Source organism: Schistocerca americana, chromosome X (genome assembly GCF_021461395.2).
Source record: "Schistocerca americana isolate TAMUIC-IGC-003095 chromosome X, iqSchAmer2.1, whole genome shotgun sequence".
Classification (NCBI taxonomy): domain Eukaryota; kingdom Metazoa; phylum Arthropoda; class Insecta; order Orthoptera; family Acrididae; genus Schistocerca; species Schistocerca americana.
Window position 1 is genome coordinate 102,912,922 of NC_060130.1, and position 21,590 is coordinate 102,934,511.

At 42.5% G+C, this 21,590-nt stretch overlaps 1 protein-coding gene across 3 annotated transcripts in view; it reads left to right on the top strand.

The window, feature by feature from the left end:
* Positions 1-21,590, top strand: part of LOC124555624 (tetratricopeptide repeat protein 39B-like) — a 296,161-nt gene that overhangs the window by 140,559 nt on the left and 134,012 nt on the right. For all 3 annotated transcript variants that reach the window (XM_047129594.1, XM_047129593.1, XM_047129595.1), the window contains exon 2: positions 10,504-10,597. In XM_047129594.1, the coding sequence (XP_046985550.1) occupies positions 10,571-10,597 (27 nt within the window). In that variant the 5' untranslated portion in view covers positions 10,504-10,570. The remainder of the gene's footprint in view (positions 1-10,503; positions 10,598-21,590) is intronic.

Here is a 21,590-nt window from a genome sequence, read left to right on the forward strand (position 1 = left end):
ACCCCCGCCCACTGCCGCACCTGTATTCCCACGTCCCACCCGGTCTCCATCTCTCCACCCTCCTTACCCTCTCCCAAGGTGGCTTCCGCCAGCTCCCCTTCCCTGATGATGTCCTCCTCCCCTCCATCTACCCTTCCTATCAACTTTGACCCTGCCCCACCCCCCACTTCCGGTGTCCTTTCCTTTAGGCACCCTCCCTCCCTTCTCTTCCCTTCCCTTCCCTTCTCTTTCCTTTTCCCCCGTCCCCTCCCTCCACCCCTCTTCCACCGGGCTTCCCCTCCCCCTTCCTCCCCCCCCCCTATCTCCCCTGCCCGTGGCATCTCTGTTCTCCCCTCTCGGTCTCCCACTCCCCTTCCTCCTCCTCCTCTCTTGGCAGGTCCCCGGACTCGCACACGCAAAGTGAACATTCGCGAGCCGGAGATCATCGCCATCAGTGTCTCGTGTGTCTGCTTTGTTTTGTGTTTCGCGTTCTTTCGCAGTTCCAACTCCACTGTTCACATGTGCCGTCGCCGTCCTCCGTGTTTTGTGCGCCGTGTCAACAAGTGTTAGTGTTTTTATCGTCCAGCGTGAACGGCTTCATGTTTATTGTTTTTTTGTATCTCCATTTTTTTCCCGCCGTTTTTTTGTATTATCTGTATCACCTCTATGTCATGTTATTGTTCCACTTAAGGCTGAAGAGCAGCGTAATATGCTGCTGACAGCCCGCCTGTATAGGTGATTAAAATTACAATAAAGGAAAAAAAAGTGGGTACGTTTGAGCATTCTATTTCGGTTGTTCCACTGTGATACTTGTACCTTTGTGAACTTTTCATTTCTGAGAACGCATGCTGTTGTCGTGATTACCTGTAAATACCACATTAATGCAATAAATGCTCAAAATGATGTCTGTCAACCTCAATGCATTTGGCAATACGTGTAACGACATTCCTCTCAACAGAGAGTAGTTCGCCTTCCATAATGTTCGCACATGCATTGACAATCCGCTGACGCATGTTGTCAGGCGTTGTCGGTGGATCACTAATGCAAATATCCTTCAACTTTCCCCACAGAAAGAAACCCGGAGACGTCAGATCCGGTGAACGTGCGGGCCATGGTATGGTGCTTCGACGACCAATCCACCTGTCATGAAATATGCTACTCAATACCGCACGCGAGCTATGTGCCGGACATCCATTATGTTGGAAGTACATCGCCGTTCTGTCATGCAGTGAAACATCTTGTAGTAACGTCGGTAGAACATTACATAGGAAATCAGCATACATTGCACCATTTAGATTGCCATCGATAAAATGGGGGCCAATTATCCTTCCTCCCATAATGACGCAAAGGATTTTGTTAAACGCTACCCTATATGTTTCCTCCGCTAGTTCCGCCGTACCGAAATTCATTCTCTCCGCCTTCCCTACCGTTGAGCTCTTCGCTGTTGGCCCCCGGCAAGGGGCCCACTTATGGGTCTACTACTCGGGCCAGGTAAGCTAATTCATTTTAAACGACTTTATTACTCCTCTGCCTTCTCCTTTCTCATCACATGCACGAAGAGGTCCCGGGATTGGGAGCGGTAAACTGGATTTTTTCTTTCTTTCTGTATTTGTAACAAACAGTTATTTCAGTCTTCGTTTAGGCCTACTCATATTCTTTAGTGCACGCAGACGAGTCTAGACCGGTTGACAGATGCATTATGTTTCTGCAAGCGAGTTTTACACTTCTTAAAGCTTGTGCATGGCGAGTTTCTCGGGCTACCTAAGGAACAAAATATCAAAGCCATGGGATACCTCCTGATATAGTGCAACAACTCGACGTGGCACGGACTCAACAAGTCGTTGAAAGCCTCTTGCAGAAATATTGGGCCATGCTGCCTCTATAGCCGTCTATAACTGCGAAAGTGTTGCTGGTGCAGAATTTTGTGCACGAACTGACCTCTCGATTATGTCCCATAAATGTTCAGTGGAATTTATGTCGGGCGATCAGGGTGACCAAATCATTTGCTCGATTGTCCAGAATTTTCTTCAAACCAGTCGCGAAAAATTGTGGCCCAGTGACGTGAGATCGTTGTTTTGGAACACGAAGTCCACGAATCGCTACGAGTGGTCTCTAAGTAGCCGAACATAACCGATTCCAGACAATGATCGTGTCAGTTGGACCAGAGGACCCAGTCCATTCCACGTAAACACAGCCCACACCATTATCGAGCCCCCACCGCACAGTGCCTTGTTGACAACTTGAGTCCACGGTTTCGTTTGGCATGCACCACACTCGAACCCTACCATCAGCTGTTACCAATTGAAATGCGGACTCTGACTAGTCGTCTAAGGTCCAACCGATATGGTCACGAGCCCAGGAAAGGCGCTGCAGGCGATATCATGCTATTGGCAAAGAAACTCGGGTAACGGATACGTTCGTCTTACGTCCCACATTGAATTCTGCGGTTTTTCACGCAGTGTTGCTTGTCTTTTAGCAGTGGCAACTCTACGCGAACGCCGCTGATCTCTGTCGTTAAGTAAAAGCTGCCACCCATTGCGCTGTCCGTGGTGAGAGGTGATGCCTGAAAGTAGCTATACACACACACACACACACACACACACACACACACACACACACACACACAATGATATAGGCGGCGGGGTGCGTTGGGAAGTCGTGTGGGATGTCGTGAAAAAGCAACTTGAAGGCTGCAGCAGCGTGCAGGTAGACTCGATTATGTCTCTTCTCTTTGTGGAATTTTACTGTGGTCGGTGATTGGCGTAGCATGCAGCAGGAAGCAGAATAAACTGCCAAGTGAAGGCGAGTGTTCGGCCTTGGGCAGCTGCTCCCAGTTACCATTGAGGCATGATAACTTCTTTCTCGGATGCTTCCGTATGACCCTTTGCCCTCTCATGCTTATCTCTTACGTCAGGACGGCGCGCCTCTGTGTATGCTGTTGTGTGGCTTACCCCTGACTGCGTGTCACACTGTAATCGAATGTAGCTTCTCCGTGACATATTTCGGTGTCGTCTTGGACTGACTGGGTGATGTTGTAACATTTTAGAAAGAGTACAGTGAATTAAGCTCATTTCTATATTTCAGTAACTATTTGGGGTAGGAGAGGATTAGTGTTCAACGTCCCGTCGACAGCTAGGTCTTTAGAGATGGAGCACAAGCTCTGACTAGGTTAGAATGGGGAAGGAAATCGACCGTGCCATTTTCAAAGGAACAATCACGGCATTGGCCTTGAGCGATTTATGAAAACGTAAATCTAGATGGCCGGACGGGGATCTGAACCGTCGTCTTTCCGAATGCAAGCCCAGTTGTAACTATTTATTGATTTAATTAGTTCGACGCTGTTCAACAGCACGCCACTACCATCAGTTGGCTTAGTCTTGCTTTGCAATAATGTTTGAGAATTTCATCTAACATGCGTTATTTTGTTTAGGTTCAGAGTCTTTGATGCTTTGAAGCTGTGGGAAACGTATAAAATATTGTATAACCCTCGCAGTACCAGGGGGGAGGGGGTACTTTATGCCCACCTTTTGAAAATATTGTAATTTAATCAGTAATTTTATATCTTAAAATTTTGAAGAAAAATATTTGTTTTTGAAGAATTCTTCTATCAGATTCCATTACTGTTTTAAAATTTTCGGTTAAACTTAACCCAAAAATGGAAGTATTCAATAGTGATGTCACTTTCCACTGTGAATGTCATATTCAGTATTTTCGGGTTGAGGATCCTACTTACACATCAGCACCTCTACAGAAATTATGCAACATAAGCCAACTACAATCGACGAACTTTGTTTTTTAACTTTTTTTAGGGTGGGCATAAAGTACCCCCCCCCCCCACCTTGGTAATGCGATACGGGAAATAAGAAATATGTCGGTATTGCTAGGGATAAGGGGCGATCAAAAAGCTCATGTTCGAAGACCATACACTCCAGAATCGGTATGCCAATCAGGCAAAATCGCCGTCAGCATTGAGGCAAAATCGCCGTCAGCATTGAGGCAATCATCCCACCGACGCACCAGGTTGAATGTACCATTTTGGCAACACCGTGTCCTGCTGCGCGAAGAAGTCCGTAACTGCCTGCTGCACAAGCTCGTGCGGCAGGAATCGTCGATACTTCAAACCTTTCTTAAGGGACCGAAAGGGTGATAATCGCATGGGTACCGTCCCCCAGTGATGGAGACACCAGGTTTCTTAAAATCAATAAGCCGTGGTGATCAGAGGACAGTGAACAGTGTAAGCATCACCTTTCCAGCAGATGGCTTGCTCTTGAATTTCTTGGGACGAGGGGATGATTGATGACATCACTGCCCCATACACATTTTTCATTTCCTGTGGATGTATACCGTTGTTTGTCCTTCGGCAGCCAAGAAAAGGATTACTGCACGTCGGTACTGTTTGGACGCATTTGGTAATAACGTCGCCATAGTTGACGTTCACGCATTTACCGCAAGCACGAATGCCACACTAATCCCTTGCGTACATGTGAGTGCTTGTATACCCGCGTCGGATTCGTTCTACGTTGCATACACGCTGCAGAAACTACTTCAAACGGAAACTTTTTGATCGACTCACATAATTAGGTCCAAATAAAAGTAGTTATAGCTTACTAATTTCACAGTGTTTGTTCCTTCAGACATACGAGTGGACACACATCGGAAGGAGCAGACAGAAGTGACGATCTGCAGCTGTATTACTGTAACGAAATTTATTCGTAACTGCGATTCCGATCTGGTACAAATTTTGTGTGTCATCAGTAGGCAATATTTCCATACCTAATACAGTTGATGTCAAAATAATTCGTAATTGTGAATAAATTTCGTACATATGCTTACATAAGCATTAATGTATGCTACTTTGAGCTATGGGACGTTGCAATATTGATTTCGCTGAGAACTTAAGGGTACCGGTAGTGATAACTGGACCGTGGAAAAGTATTTTATATGTCTGTTGCAGCGTCAAAGTACCCAACATCTTCAACTTACATAACATGAAGCAAGTGCGTTTAGACGCTGCTGTCAAATTACGGAGCGTTAATGCAAAGCATCTGTGCATGGGCGTATCCTCCTTCTCGTACCATGTCCCGCCACACAGTTAGACGTATAAATTCAGAATCAGTTTGAAGAAATGAGGAACACTGGCCAGTTGCAAGTGAACCGTCCCCAGAACTAATTCACCACTCACGGTTTAAGCTATTGTAGTTTATCATAAGGGGAACCAGCCCGCATTCGCCGACGCAGATGGAAAACCGCCTAAAAACCATCCACAGACTGGCCGCCGGTTCACCGGACCTCGACACAAATCCACCGGGCGGTTTCGTGCCGGGGACCAGGGCCGGCCGGAGTGGCCGAGCGGTTAAAGGCGCTACAGTCTGGAACCGCACGACCGCTACGGTCGCAGGTTCGAATCCTGCCTCGGGCATGGATGTGTGTGATGTCCTTAGGTTAGTTAGGTTTAAGTAGTTCTAAGTTCTAGGGGACTTATGACCACAGCAGTTGAGTCCCATAGTGCTCAGAGCCATTTGAACCGGGGACCAGGCGCTCCTTCCCGCCCTTCAGCCGTGCGTTAGACCGCACGGCCAACCAGGCGGGCTTGTGAAGAGCATTGTAATGTAATGTACAGACACTGTATAAACACTGACATTGCAATAATCAATTAAATTAACAAGTACATTCAAATTACCTTATACATGAAAAGTTTCACAACTCAGAATGTGCCGCTGTTTCTTGACACCTGCCAGTAGTAACGCTGAAATGACATTGTTCTTGCCGTGGCGCATCGTGAAGTCGCCTACAAGACTGACATTTCTGCTTTGAAGTGGACAAATTGCGAGATAGATATGTGACTGACGTTTTTCGTGCACGTTAGGGCACTTCACACGTACGTTTTGTGATAAAAAATAAAAATTGCAGTTTTTTTTCACTTGTCACTGTTCTTGTCGGGACGCGATGTGCTGCAGCCTGTGTATTCAATTTTTATGATGCAGAATGGCAATATATTCATATTCATTTATCAATCGCAAATAATGAGGTGAAAAGACTTCCCTCGAATGTGACTAGAATCTTGCAGTAATAGTAAATCTCTTGCCACACGTCATTGTCAGCAGGCAAAGGGTGTGAGATCCGTCAATTCATGATCAGTATAAGGAAACAATCTGTGTAATGTTTCAAATGCGCTGTCATCCAGCTCTGATCGATATATGTCGGAAGAAGTATCTAAATTTGTGCCGTTGCCGTTTACAGGTTTTCTGTTAAATCTGACTGCGAGAAACAAAGTAAAACTTCTTATTGACATAATTTTATGATTATCGTTATTTCAAAGATTATCTTTTCAAAATCACATCATATATAGCCGACGTAATACCGAGTGCTTTCGAATAGGTACACAAAACAGTTTAGTTTCTCCACGATTGTTTCTGAATTGTTAAATATAACGAACCTGCCTCTTTGTCCGTGTGACGCCATTGTCACTCGAGTGGCAATACCCATTGCCTATTGAGGCCAGTGGCACCCCTCGACTCAGTTTTATAAATCAAAGCACCGTTCGTTACACACATGTTTGCGAAACTTATATTATGAACGTATAAAGAGTCTTTGTATCTAATCTTAAAGGCACTCAAACAGTTCGAAAAGATTCGCCATTTACTTCCGGTGAATTTTTATATTTCGCCCTCGAACATCTCTCCTGTCAGTTCTTCTACATGCGTTTGCTGCAAGTTAACTTCAGGCTTAATTTTTCATTTTCACCGAGTTCTTACGTTTGTCATTAGTATGACATACATTGAAATATATTGTCATAAAACATGCATTTTAGGCTGACCCTTTTTTTTCTCTTTGAACTTATACTAATCACATAAGCCGAATGCCTTTAATGTACAACATACGGTTCTCAAGCATTTCACCATTGTTTCAATAGCAGAACAGGTCTAAACTGTTCTTTGTGAGCTGTAGCCAGCCGACTGAAACGTGCCGCGCTCACTGTTTGCAGCGGAAGTCATGCCACTAGTCAACAAACGGCCGTCGCCACACTGACATATATAACACTGCGCGCGGCCTTCAAAATTTCCTCGTCAGCGGGTGGCTGGTTCTTTGACGCATCGACGAGTCAGCTTTTTTGCTCCTGTCGTCTGCTGACATCTGAAGCTCAGCCCAAACCGATGATCGTGCAAATCGCACTCTCGTATACTCAGCGAGTTCAGGTTTGGTACCGCTTATACTTCCATTTACAGCCAGCCAACTGTCTTTTAGAGGGAATGAAATGTTTTAGCACAAGAAGTACAATTTTTGCATAACCTCTATGTACCGAATTAGAGATATTGTCGAATCAATCGAGACAAACTGTGTATTTAAATTTATTTATTTATTTTTATTTGGTCCTTTGACATCTTGTGTAGATATAGGACAAGTAAAAATGTTATGCAGAGATAAACATTACAAATTTTTCACATAAGGACAATACAAAAATTAACCATAATTTCACATTCAATCTGAATGACATTTACTACATGTATAATTGATATCCCACAAATGAGTCCTAGAGACAATACAGTTAGATAATAATACATACGAACACATTTATGCTTTAAGAATATACAGAAATTAATCATGATTACACATTAAATCTTAGTAACATTTACTACATATGTAGTTGTTATCCTACAAATGATTCCTATAGACAATACAGTTAGACACTGCATAGATTTGATCGCATTTATTCATTTACTACACCTGTTTGCAATTTTATGTTCCTCAGACAGAAGTGGTATCTGCATTAAGAGTAGAAATTGTGTTTCATCAGAAGTAGCTATAGTTGTTGTTGGTGGTGGTGGTGGTGGCCTCTTTTAACAGGCTTTCCGTACTTGTCATTTTTATTCTGGATGGAAGGTTATTAGACGATTGTGTTGCACTGTGTAGGACACTTTTCTGGGAGACAGATGTTCTGATATGAGAGAGGTGAATATTATTGCAATTCCTTGTTTCATGATTATGTACAGAGCTGTTTTGTTTATAAGCATAAATCTGCTAATGAAACTGTATTTAAATCTGCTTATGAGACTTGTCTTGGCCAAAAAAGTTCTGTAAGTATCCTGCTCACAAATTTATTGTGCAGTTCTCTCTCTCTCTCTCTCTCTCTCTCTCTCTCTCCCCGAGAATGAAAGCGTAGTGGGACCAAGTGGGAGCGGCCCGTGAACAAACGGAACGAATGGGGAGGGACAGACACGAACAACAACGGACGACCGAGCAAGACCTAACGAACAACAACACGCAAATAGCAACGTGGTCACAAGCGAAACCAAACGAATCCACAATGTCCGCTCGTACACGGAAACAAAGTAATGTAAACACGCTATCTGTAGGCGAGATGTCGATACACTAACGCAAATGTCAGGCTGCCCGCTGAGCGAGAGGCAGGCACTTAAATACATGATAGAGTACGTCGCTATTGGCCGCATGGCTCCCTCACATTATAAGCGGGCCAGGAGCGCGACGGCTGGAGAGACCTCTAGTGAAATTGAGGTCCATGTCGTCTGGCACGGATTCGAAACCCACGGTGCTCGGTACCTGATCACCTTTATTCCCTTAGCGCTTCCGGTGCCAAACAACTCGTAAACAATTTGGATAGAGTTTTAGCTGTACCAGAATGGAAGTTTTCAGCACTTCACTACTATCAAAATAATCTCAAGAGAAAAGTAATTTTGTGAAATAATAGTGACAGTAATAGGGGTGTGGTGGGTTCAATAATTTCTTAGATAGTCGCTGGACAGTGTAAGGTGCAGGGTGTAGGTCTGCATTGTTGTGAACTGAGGCCATTCCAGGTCATAGTTTTCAAATCCAAAAATATCTGCCTCCATAGCTCAAGTTGCATTCTTGTGTGGTGGACCTCGTCTCTGAGCTACCCATTTAGAACCCTTGTCCAAGTTCTTGATTATCAGACATTTGTGCCAATGTGTTTTATGAACTTACTACGTCTAGCGGTATCAAGTGAAGCTACTGGACGTGCTTTCAGAAGAATAGCAATCCAAATCCCCATCTGGTCATCAAGATTCTGGCTTTATGTGGTTACCCTAAATTCTGTAAGGAAAAAGAAGACCGGGAAGGTTTCTCTGAAAAGAACATAGTCAAAGTTCTTGTCTCTCGTACCCCGATCTGCACTCGTGTTCTTTCTCTGACAGTCTTGTTGCCAAAAGGATGTTGAACCCTAATCCTCCTCCTTCCTGCCTGGAAGAATTTCCGAGCATCTCCAGTGTCTTGCAGAGTGATGCCATAAAACACTGCTAAACGGCTTGCTGTAGACAGAGAGCCACAGGGAAAGTAAAGTTAATTAGTCATTTCTGAAAGTGTTTGGTAGTACACATCAGATGTCATTGGTGTTCCCTGTTCCGTGAAGTTCATCAAACCACACCTTTATGTTCCTAAAATGCTGTTCAGATTTCATTTGTAGATAGTATTTGTTTGATCAATTTGGCTCCGTTCAATTTGAATGACACACTGTTTGTAAGGCCGTGTGCCGAACGTCAGAAGCCCATTTTTCATTATAAACTGAGCACTCCCACTGTGGAGAAAAACTCAATTCCCCTAGAAATAAGCACAAAATGACAGATATCATAATTTTTTTGAGAGCCACTTTCAAACTTTATTTTGCGCATGTCTTGCATATAGTTTCCAATAATGAAGTGACTTTTTTACCATTCTTATACTGGGCAAGGTCTTCTGTCTGACTGCTGGGTCTCCCACTGGGGAATCGGGCAGAAATTCGCCATAAGTATATCGATGTAAGGATGCTAACGTTAACATTGAATGATTTAGTACAATTACAGAAAACCTATAATTGGAATGGCAAGGCAGGGATTGGAATTCTTTTTCTTTAAAATTATGTCTAATACCTTAAACACTGTAATATCTCCAGATGATTGCCTCAATACTGCCAAAGAGAAGTTCTTTAAGATAGAAAAGAAGCTATTTAAGATTGAGAACCAAACTAGTTTTTCAATTCAGCAAATATAACTATTGTGTTTGATACATGCTTTGCTTACAAGCAAAATCTTCAAAAAGTCTGCATCTACAAAAAAAAAAAAAAAAAAAAAAAAAAAAAATATGAAAAGAAAAACCTATGAAAGATAACAAGAATTGTTGAATGAGCAAGAGATAAAAATGTGCTAATTATAAAGGCAATCGTGCCTGTACTGGTGTTTGAAATGAGGTGTAAATTGATATATATATCTTGACTCAAAATAATGAATATAGGTGATAGGTTTGGCTATTGTTGTGTATTGTCCAGAAGTTGTGGTGTGGCCCTTTTCCCTGAAGTGTGACAGAAGTATTGAGAGGGATACTGATTTTTTTCTGTGCGAATCTCTCCATAATATATGATTCAGCATTATCATTAATTTGTTTTGAATGTATGTTACTGTCCTTCATTGGTCAGATGAATGTATGGCAGTAATTCATTAACCAATTTAGTAATGTCCATGGTGTTTTATATTATGTATTACAAATTTGTCATCATCATATTTTTTTCTGTTTCAGGTTTACTTCTCCATGTAGATACGTGTAATTCTTCCATCCCAGGCTGAATAACATCAGTGAAGACAACATGGAAAATATTGATGGAGATGATGAGGCAAGTAGTAAATTATGAAATTTCGTTGTAGTAACCTACCAGAACAGAAAGTAAGTAAGTAAATTTAATTTGAAACCTTGTGTAATGCAAATCACATGTTTTGTGATAGCTGAAATTACTGAGAATTTGTCTGTGCACTCAAACCTGAAACTTTCACAACAAACAATTTAATTTCTACTTTCAGGTGCTATGAATTCGGTTTATTTATTTTGTAAAAATGATTTATAATTATTGATATGGTTATAATAGAGGGAAACATTCCACGTAGGAAAAATATATCTAAAAACAAAGATGATGTGACTTACCAAATGAAAGTGCTGGCAGGTCGACAAACAAACACAAACATACACACAAAATTCAAGCTTTCGCAACAAACTGTTGCCTCATCAGGAAAGAAGGAAGGAGAGGGAAAGACGAAAGGATGTGGGTTTTAAGGGAGAGGGTAAGGAGTCATTCCAATCCCGGGAGCGGAAAGACTTACCTTAGGGGGAAAAAAGGACTGGTATACACTCGCGCGCACACACACACATATCCATCCACACATATACCAGTGGATGGATATGTGTGTGTGTGCGCGAGTGTATACCCGTCCTTTTTTCCCCCTAAGGTAAGTCTTTCTGCTCCCGGGATTGGAATGACTCCTTACCCTCTCCCTTAAAACCCACATCCTTTCGTCTTTCCCTCTCCTTCCTTCTTTCCTGATGAGGCAACAGTTTGTTGCGAAAGCTTGAATTTTGTGTGTATGTTTGTGTTTGTTTGTGTGTCTGTCGACCTGCCAGCACTTTCATTTGGTAAGTCACATCATCTTTGTTTTCAGATATGATTTATAATTAAGTTTCATATGTTCAATGTTGGGCTGAAACAAAAATAAAATTATGTGAACAATAAGTATCTACACATATCAAAAAAAGTTTTGCATCACTTTGGTTCTGAGAGTTTCGAAACCTGTACAGAAAATAGAAATAGAGATCAACATAAACATCATCTCTGCCCTTTTTATTGCTCATGAAAACCGCACATTGCATGTTGTACCACAATACTGCGCGACCTTCAAGGATGGTGGTCCAGATTACTGTACACACCAATATCTCTAATACCCACAACCTTTTGCATTGATGCCTGCCTGTATTCATCATGGCATACTATCCACAAGTTCATCAGGGCACTATTGGTCCAGATTTTCCCACATCTCAATCGATGATTCGGCGTAGATCCCTTAGAGAGTCACTTCGTCCATAAACAGCCCTTTTCAGTCCATCCCAGGCATGTTCGATAGGGTTCATGTCTGGAAAATATTCTGGCCACTCTATTCGAGCGATGTCGTTATCGTGAAGGAAGTCATTAACAAGAAATGCACGATGGGGGTGCGAATTGTCATCCATGAAGACAAATGCCTTGCCAATATGCTGCCGATATGGTTGCACTATCGGTCAGAGGATGACATTCATATACAGGGTTATTACAAATGATTGAAGCGATTTCACAGCTCTACAATAACTTTATTATTTGAGATATTTTCACAATGCTTTGCACACACATACAAAAACTCAAAAAGTTTTTTTAGGCATTCACAAATGTTCGATATGTGCCCCTTTAGTGATTCAGCAGACATCAAGCCGATAATCAAGTTCCTCCCACACTCGGCGCAGCATGTCCCCATCAATGAGTTCGAAAGCATCGTTGATGCGAGCTCGCAGTTCTGGCATGTTTCTTGGTAGAGGAGGTTTAAACACTGAATCTTTCACATAACCCCACAGAAAGAAATCGCATGGGGTTAAGTCGGGAGAGCGTGGAGGCCATGACATGAATTGCTGATCATGATCACCACGACCGGTCCATTGGTTTTCCAATCTCCTGTTTAAGAAATGCCGAACATCATGATGGAATTGCGGTGGAGCACCATCCTGTTGAAAGATGAAGTCGGCACTGTCGGTCTCCAGTTGTGGCATGAGCCAATTTTCCAGCATGTCCAGATACACGTGTCCTGTAACGTTTTTTTCGCAGAAGAAAAAGGGGCCGTAAACTTTAAACCATGAGATTGCACAAAACACGTTAACTTTTGGTGAATTGCGAATTTGCTGCACAAATGCATGAGGATTCTCTACCGCCCAGATTCGCACATTGTGTCTGTTCACTTCACCATTAAGAAAAAAATGTTGCTTCATCACTGAAAACAAGTTTCGTACTGAACGCATCCTCTTCCATGAGCTGTTGCAACCGCGCCGAAAATTCAAAGCGTTTGACTTTGTCATCGGGTGTCAGGGCTTGTAGCAATTGTAAACGGTAAGGCTTCTGCTTTAGCCTTTTCCATAAGATTTTCCAAACCGTCTCCTGTGGTACGTTTAGCTCCCTGCTTGCTTTATTCGTCGACTTCCGTGGGCTACGCGTGAAACTTGCCCGCACGCGTTCAACCGTTTCTTCGCTCACTGCAGGCCGACCCGCTGATTTCCCCTTACAGAGGAATGCAGAAGCCTTAAACTGCGCATACCATCGCCGAATGGAGTTAGCAGTTGGTGGATCTTTGTTGAACTTCGTCCTGAAGTGTCGTTGCACTGTTATGACTGACTGATGTGAGTGCATTTCAAGCACGACATACGCTTTCTCAGCTCCTGTCACCATTTTGTCTCACTGCGCTCTCGAGCGCTCTGGCGGCAGAAACCTGAAGTGCGGCTTCAGCCGAACAAAACTTTGAGTTTTTCTATGTATCTGTAGTGTGTCGTGACCATATGACAATGAATGGAGCTACAGTGAATTTATGAAATCGCTTCAATCATTTGTAATAGCCCTGTATTGTACAGCCATTACGGCGCCTCTCATGACCACCAGCGGAGTACGTCTTCCCCACATAATGCCACCCCAAGACAGCAGGGAACCTCCACCTTGCTGCACTCACTGGACAGTGTGTTCAAGGTGCTCAGCCTGACTGGGTTGCCTCCAAACACATCTCCGACGATTGTCTGGTTGAAGGCATATGCGACACTCATCGGTGAAGAAAACATGATGCCAATCCTGAGTGGTCCTTTTGGCATGTTGTGCTGCACGATGTCGTGGTTGCATAAACGGACCTCACGATGGATATCTGGAGTGAAGTTGCGCATCATGTAGCCTGTTGCGCAGAGTTTGAGTTGTAACATGACGTCTTGTAGCTGTGCAAAAAGTGTTATTCAACATGGTGGCTTTGCTGTCAGGGTTCCTCCGAGCCATAATCCGTAGGTATAGGTCATCCACTGCAGTAGTAGCCCTCGGGGGCCTGAGCGAGGCATGTCATCGACAGTTGCTGTCTCTCTGTATCTCTTCCATGTCTCAACAACATCAATTTCGTTCACTCTTAGATGGCTGGGTGCTTCCCTTGTTGAGAGCCCTTGCTGGCCCAAAGTAACAATGTGGATGTGATCGAACCGTGGTATTGACCGTCTAGGCATGGTTGAACTACAGACAACATGAGCCATCTACCTCCTTCCTGATCGGCCGTCAGACCCCCTCCGTCTATTAGGCACTGCTCATACATGGTTGTTTACATCTTTGGCCAGGTTTAGTGACATCTCTGAACAGTCAAAGGGACTGTGTCTGTGATACAATATCCAAAGTCAACATCTATCTTCGGGAGTTCTGGGAACCGTGCTGATGCAAAAGTTTTTTTGATGTGTGTATTTATCAGTGTTGAGCGATTTTTTAGTAAGTGTTTACACATTTTGATCACATTAGTGTTACTGTGTGGTGTAGCAATAGCTCATAGCAGTATAGCAGCATTACTAATTGTGAATGCTTGGGTTGTTAGTATATTTCATGTTTTATACCAGACTGCAGGTTAAGGTGGATAGGGACTGTGCTTGTTGTTTATAAATGCAGGAGGAGTTGGCCACTTGATGGAGACAGTTGTAAGCTGTGCTGGATGCAGTTGGCAGCATCAGTCTCCTGCTCAGGGCTACAAGCTTTAGCACATCTGGTGCCTGTGACATTGCCTGGGAACATTGATGTTGCAGAACCTTTAGATAGAACTGACTTGGTTGGTTAACACTCATCTGAGGTTTAATGGTGAACAGTAGTGAAATTTGCAATTTCTAAATGTAAGGCAAAAGTGGGTATTGGCTTCATGGCTGTCTTCTTACACCTTACAAATAGATTTTAGATCTTGTCCATTGCTGAGACTATATCTGAGCCAGCGTAGGATACCTTTTCTATTGGGGACTGAGGCTGATCTTGCTGAAATGTCCAAACAAATCCTGTTGTTTGTTTCAAATTGGAGGTTTTAAATCATTGACACAATTCTGTAACTATCTTGGATGCAGATTGCTTGAAGTTTGGTACTGTGTTAAGAATTGTAGAACACATTTTAATTGGCCAGGTGTGCACTACACACAGTAAGCTACTAAGACTAAGAGGGTACGTGTGATGTGCACACATGGCATTCTAAGGATATCGAAACGCTTCCACAGGCCCAATAAATTGCATACTGATTTCAGAGAGAGGAGAGTATTAGCCCCATTAATCACAAGGAGCAGCATTCTTCATAGCAGACTGAAGAAAGAAAATGTTGATTTTTTTTTATTAGTTATTTGAACTAGTGTTGGTAATCATCTCTCACAGTGCTAGGAATGGAAACCTGACTGAAACCAGAAGTTGAATAGCAGTGAAATTTGAAATGCTCATTATAATTTATTTTGCAAAGGAAAGCTGAACAAACGTGGTGGAGACATGTTTAGAGTAGCAAATAACATAATTACCCCTAGTGATGTTAGTAACAGTAGCAAATGCAAAATAATTTGGCTGTAGAGAAGAGTTAGGGTCAATCAAATGTAGTAATTGGGTATTATTATAGATCCCCAGTGTAGGGAGCCATAGTGGCAAAACATTTCAGGGAAAATTTGGAGAAGATTGCATGTAAACGTCCTAAGCTTATTATAGTATTGGGGAGAAATTTCATCTTACCATGTAAAACTGGGAGTGTCAAGTTATTAGGGTAGGTGGGAGGGACAGGGATTCATACTATTGTTCTAAATGCCTTATCCGAACAGTTCCTCAGAGAATCATGAAATCCTGTAGCTAGTGAGGAGCTGGGACTGGTAAGGTGCCCGGTTACCAAAAAAAATAAAAAAAAATAACAAGAAAAGGCCATTTATGTATCAAAAATGGTACTACAGATATTAATGTATTTCTTAGCACATCTTTATTTGTCCTAAGAAATTTCAGTAAATGCAAAGAAATGAACAGTAAACTTTTAGAATTGGGAATTGAGCAATTTAACTGAAGCTAGCAAAACCCTTCACCTTGATCTAGTGATTCTATTCCAACCTAGATTAACAAGCACGGTACTAACCAAAACAGGGAGAAAAACATTTCCATTAGAAGAGTTGCATACCAATAAACTATATGAGTGGACATTTAGTTATCGGCTTAGACCAGACAATGAGCCACTATTAAATAAAACTACATAACAAATGAGCAAAAAGATGTGTAAACAAGTTTAAGAAGTGATGCCCAGCTAGCTTCAACTAATTGTAATGTATTTAACGCTGTGCTCGAAAGCCGAGCCAGCCTGAGTAATACTCCTCAATTACAGATTGGGCTCAAACCCAATAAACTGGAAAATTTGTAACATAAACAGACAGAAACCCTCAGTGACAAACATAGTTTGCTTTTTAAAATTTGGATAAAGGTGTACAAATATAATTTGAACCAGATGTGGCTTTGGTTAAGACAGGAAAATTACATTTGCCTCTATCTATGCTGGTACACATTACTGGCACCACTCATACTAACCACGAATTATCCCCAGATCACAAAGGCAAAAGACTGAAATACACATGAATTAAAACAAAATTCATGAATGTAACTACTGGTAAATGCTTCTTGGTAACAGTGGGTTTAACTGAAGCCTAAAACACACAGTATAAGAACACCACAGCACTGCAGATAACTCCAAATAGCTTTTTGCATAGCCTTCATAACAAGATGCTCACCAAGTAAGTTCATGTGGCTCAGCCATGCCACCTTGCCTCCAATTTCTGTAGATACCAAATGGCAGATGTAATACCGAGGCTGTCTCCTGTTGGAGTAGAGTGTCATGTTTTTCAGGCATGTAAATTGACAGGCTGACAGTGCAGACTTTCAATTCTGGCAGTTGCTTGCAGCACCAATGTTCCGCCATACGGCCAGCTGCTGCCATTGGATGGCCATCCTGCTGTTATTGGTTGGCACTGACTGTGGCTGATCTGATCTGGGATGGCATTAAGTCAATGCAGCAGACTGTGTGTGCCACTCCCACACCCCCCTCCTAACAGGACACTAAACCATACATTGCTTAGCTACAGGTAGAGAGGCTAAACTGTATTTTCGATTATATATCGAAAGCACATGTGGCTCGAACTGACTAGTTAGGTTAACATCTTAGATCTTCTTGTTACAAACAGCCCCCAAACTTTTTGACTCTGTTGTCATACAACAGGACATCGATGATTTTAAAACCATTGTAACAACACTGAATATTTGTGTCAGTAGGAATGTTAAGAAAGGTGTGAAGACATTTCCACATAGTAAATATGACAGGAAACAGATTTCAGATTATCTGAGCAGCCAATATCAAACATTTGTCTATTTGTGCTCAAATCTTCATTCTAAGAGTTAAAAACTATGCGTTAGACATACAGGTTCTGTGTCAAGTTGGGAAATATTCACTGTGGTTCAACAGGCAAATATGCCTGGGAAATGAAAAGAGCTCCACTACAAATCTAAACATAACGAAAACATTGTTGGAAATTGAAATCTGAGTGAATTCAAAATTATCTTAAGGAGAAACATGCATTCAACAGATTCGAAAGTAAAATTGTACCTACCAATCTGACAAAAAATCCTGAGACATTGGTCTTCTGTTAAGTCAGTCAGTTAATCAAAGCCATCTATACAGTCACTCAGTGACCATCCTGCCACCAAAACAGGGGATGATAGAGTAAAGCCTTAAATAATATATTAAATATTTCCAAAATTGTTTCACTGAGTAAGTCACACAATCACATATTGAGATAATTGACCACAGGATAGAAAATAGACTAATATTGCTCAACAGAGAAAAGAAACTGGACCTGATTGAGTATCGGTATGATGTTTAATAGAATATGTGAAAGAACTTGTTCCCCTTCTATTAGCAGTTTGTCATAGGTCACTGGATAATTGTGCTGCTATTGGAAAAAATGTGCAAGTCATTCCCATTTTCAGGAGGGTTCATCGAACAGATGCATACACTTCTAGGCCTATATCGTTAGTGTCATTCAGTTGTAGAATTTTGGAACATGTTTTCTACTCTCATATAATGACCTTTCTGCACACTGAAAATCTCCTTTGTAGAAATTAATGTGGATTCCATAAATGATGGATCTTTTGAAACTCAGCTTACTTTGTTTGCCCACAAGACCCAGAAGACTGGAGGATCATTCCAACCTAGATGATCACATTCTTCAAAAGTTTCCCACTCTTCCATTTCAAATTTTGTTCAAATTTACCATGGGTACAGATATACCATAGAAATTAACTTGTGCAAAATTTGAGCTCGTAATACTCAATAAGTTGGAAAATGTAGCCCTATATTTGAGAACCTGGCAACGGCCTTGCCGCAGTGGATACACCGGTTCCCATGAGATCACCGAACTTAAGCGCTGTTGGGCGTGGTCGGCAGTTGGATGAGTGACCATCCAGGCTGCCATGCGCTGTTGCCATTTTTTGGGGTGCACTCAGCCTCGTGATACCAATTGAGGAGCTACTCAACCGAATAATAGCGGCTTTGGTCAAGAATACCATCGTAACGACCAGGAGAGCGATGTGCTGACCCCACACCCCTCCTATCCGCATCCTCCACTGAGGATGACACAGCGGTCAGATGGTCCCGGTAGGCCACTTGTGGCCTGAAGATGGAGTGCTTTTTTTTTTTTTTTTTTTTTTTTTGGAGAAGCTCTTTGACAAGGGTGTGGTGAAAGTGGGCAAACTCAATTGTTTGAACCTTTCTTAATACAGGGGAACAGCAACTAGGAACCTCTTATTTTCAGATACTATACAATTTTGGTCCCTGAGTCAGAAAAACACAATGTAGTAGTGTGTAAAACACTTTGTGAGCCCGTGTAATGCATCAAAGTACTCACAAAATGTGTCAAATATAAAACTGTAGAAAGTGAGCCAAGTCCAGGTGCAAATATTGCAGAAGTGTCACTTCAGACATTCTCCTTTGAAGCACTAATGGAAAGAGCACACTTTGCTCTGCTAGAAACATTTTTCTGTATCTCAGAGTCAATTCAGCGAAATGGAAGAAAATTAAGATTGAACACTAAAATCACGTGCAGTGTGCTACCATCGCAAGATGGTACAGCTTGTTAAATGCACAGTGCCAGGTCAAGCAGCAGTGCTGATTGGCAAATTATACAATTTTCATCGAAAGATGTCCCTCTATGAAGCCACTGGACAATAGTTTAATCTGATATTGTGAAATTCATATATGATCCCTGTATATATTGTCCAGGAAAGGAGGATTTTATCTTAATTAGAAGTTCTAATGGAACAAAAACAGAAATTCCTATTGCTTGTACATTTGAAATAGTTGTTTATTCAATATTGAAAAGACAACACAGAGCAAGAAATTGGGTATTCTAAATTTTATGAGTTGCAACCAAATTGGTGCATTACCATTGGAGCACCTGGAACACATTCAGTATGCATTTGCACAATCCATCAAAATGTGAAGCTAATCTTTAACATAAGTCCTACTGACATTGACTGCAAAGCCCTTCTTGCCAAGATTGCCTGCAGTTTAGATTTAAGGGATTGCATGCTTCAGCAGTGTGAAAACTGCACAGGAAGAAAAGAATTAGAGAAATATATGTCAGAAGTTTTTAAAAAGTGTTATTTTGATGATGTGATTGAATTCAAACAATGGACCAACACTGATTGTGATACACTGGAGACAAAGCAGCTGCCTATTGAAGAATATAGTGAAAATTTGATTGGCAAAATTTGGAAGCTTTCTAGTCACATGAAACACCAGATCTGTCACTTGAAGAAAATCAAAGAAAATTTGAAGCCTGGTGAACTAGTCATTCTAATGCATCTTGCAGAAAATTATCCTTTCATCATATTCAAGGACATCACTGGGACAACAGTCAAGCAACACTGCACCCATGTGTTGTATACTATAAAGCTGAAAAAGTACAACATATTAGCTTATGCATTATCTGCACCTCTGTGCAGTGGAATTTGTGGAATGGCTAAATGCATAGCAGCAAGAGCAAGTGTGCGACAAACTGCAGATGATCAAATATTAACCTTCGAAGATTTATTCAAATTTTTTGACCAACAAGGACAAGGAAATAAGTTCATTTTTGTTATGAGCCAAGAAATAAAAGATGAAATAAAGCTACAAGAAGAATGATTTGCACATGACCATACTTTAGCTGCAACATTTTTTTGCCAATGGATTTGAACCACATTCAAGTTAGCCAGGTTTCAAGTGATGCAACTTCTTTTGATGCTTCAGTTTCAGTCAACTGACACCAATGTGGCTTTCATGTCATTTTTAAGCCTTATTCCTGGTCAATAAATCGGCTGCATTTACAACTGTCACTGGTGGATTGGTAACAAGTGAAGTTTATATTGAAGAACATGATTCCCTGGTCAAATTCATGCACCCATACGGTCCAGCTCATCATTCTGTTAGCCTGAAAGATAAATGTTGGATTCCTGAACAGCACATCATTGTGAATACTGCAGCACCCTCAGAACTAGAAGGGGACATCAGTAAAATTTGCAGAAGCCATATTGAACCATACTGAAGAAAAATTTAATCCCATGAAGCAATAGTTTTAAACAGCACCAGCTTGCCCCCCCCTGCGGGTCCGGGGGTTAGAAATGGCCCGAGGTCTTCCTGCCTGTCGTAAGAGGCGACTAAAAGGAGTCCAGTAGTTAGCGCCTGCGTCCGGAGACGGACGGTCCCACTACCTATATTTGTGGTCTTTTTGGTTTTTCACTTCTCGCTTCTTCCTTCTTTGGTTGGTTCCTTTCTTTGCTCTTCTCCGTCTCACTGTCTTCCTTACTCTTCTCCTTGCCTTCTTCTCCTTGCCTTCTTCTCCTTGCCTCCTTCTCCTTGCCTCCTTCTCCTTGCCTCCTTCTCCTTGCCTCCTTCTCCTTGCCTCCTTCTCCTTGCCTCCTTCTCCTTGCCTCCTTCTCCTTGCCTCCTTCTCCTTGCCTCCTTCTCCTTGCCTCCTCCTCCTTGCCTTCTCTGGTCTCTGCTTCGGCGTTTGAGTCAGTCTCTCCTCTCTCTCTTCCTTTTCCTCTTCTTCCTTCCTCCCTGTGCGCGCCTGAAGGCCGACCCACGCGTTCGCACGCGTAGCCAGTGACGGGGTAACGCATAATTCCCCGCCCTGGATGGCAAGTAAGGCACGCACGTACCCCCTGGTAAAGGCCAGGCCCAGGGAGGGGTGATTGCCTGAGCTGATACCTTCTGACCATGCCGATTGGTCCCTCCGTCTGTTTCTCGGGAGGTGTGACCTGAGGTGTAAACATTCACGTAAGGCGGGAGTGCCCTCTGAGAGGGTCCCCATAAGGAAGGAGCGCGCCATCGGAGACGCTGGCAATCATGGGGGATTCCTCCGCAATGGATTTCTCTTCTTCTCTCTCGACTTCTGCCCACAAACAGAAACATGACCAGCCCCCAGTGACAAAAGTACTACCACCTACCCCACAGTTCCTCGTCATTTCTCGATCTGAGGACGGAAAGGATTTTTCCTCTGTCAACCCTTTCGTTATCCAGAAGGGCATAGCTGCCATAGCCGGTACTGTTAAGTCTTGTACGAGGTTGCGTAATGGTACCTTGTTACTAGAAACTGAGAGCGCCTTTCAGGCACAGAAACTGCTTCGAGCCACACTCCTGTACACGTTCCCTGTCCGGGTGGAGGCTCACCGAACTTTGAATTCGTCTCGTGGTGTGGTCTATACTAGATCCCTCGACGGATTGACT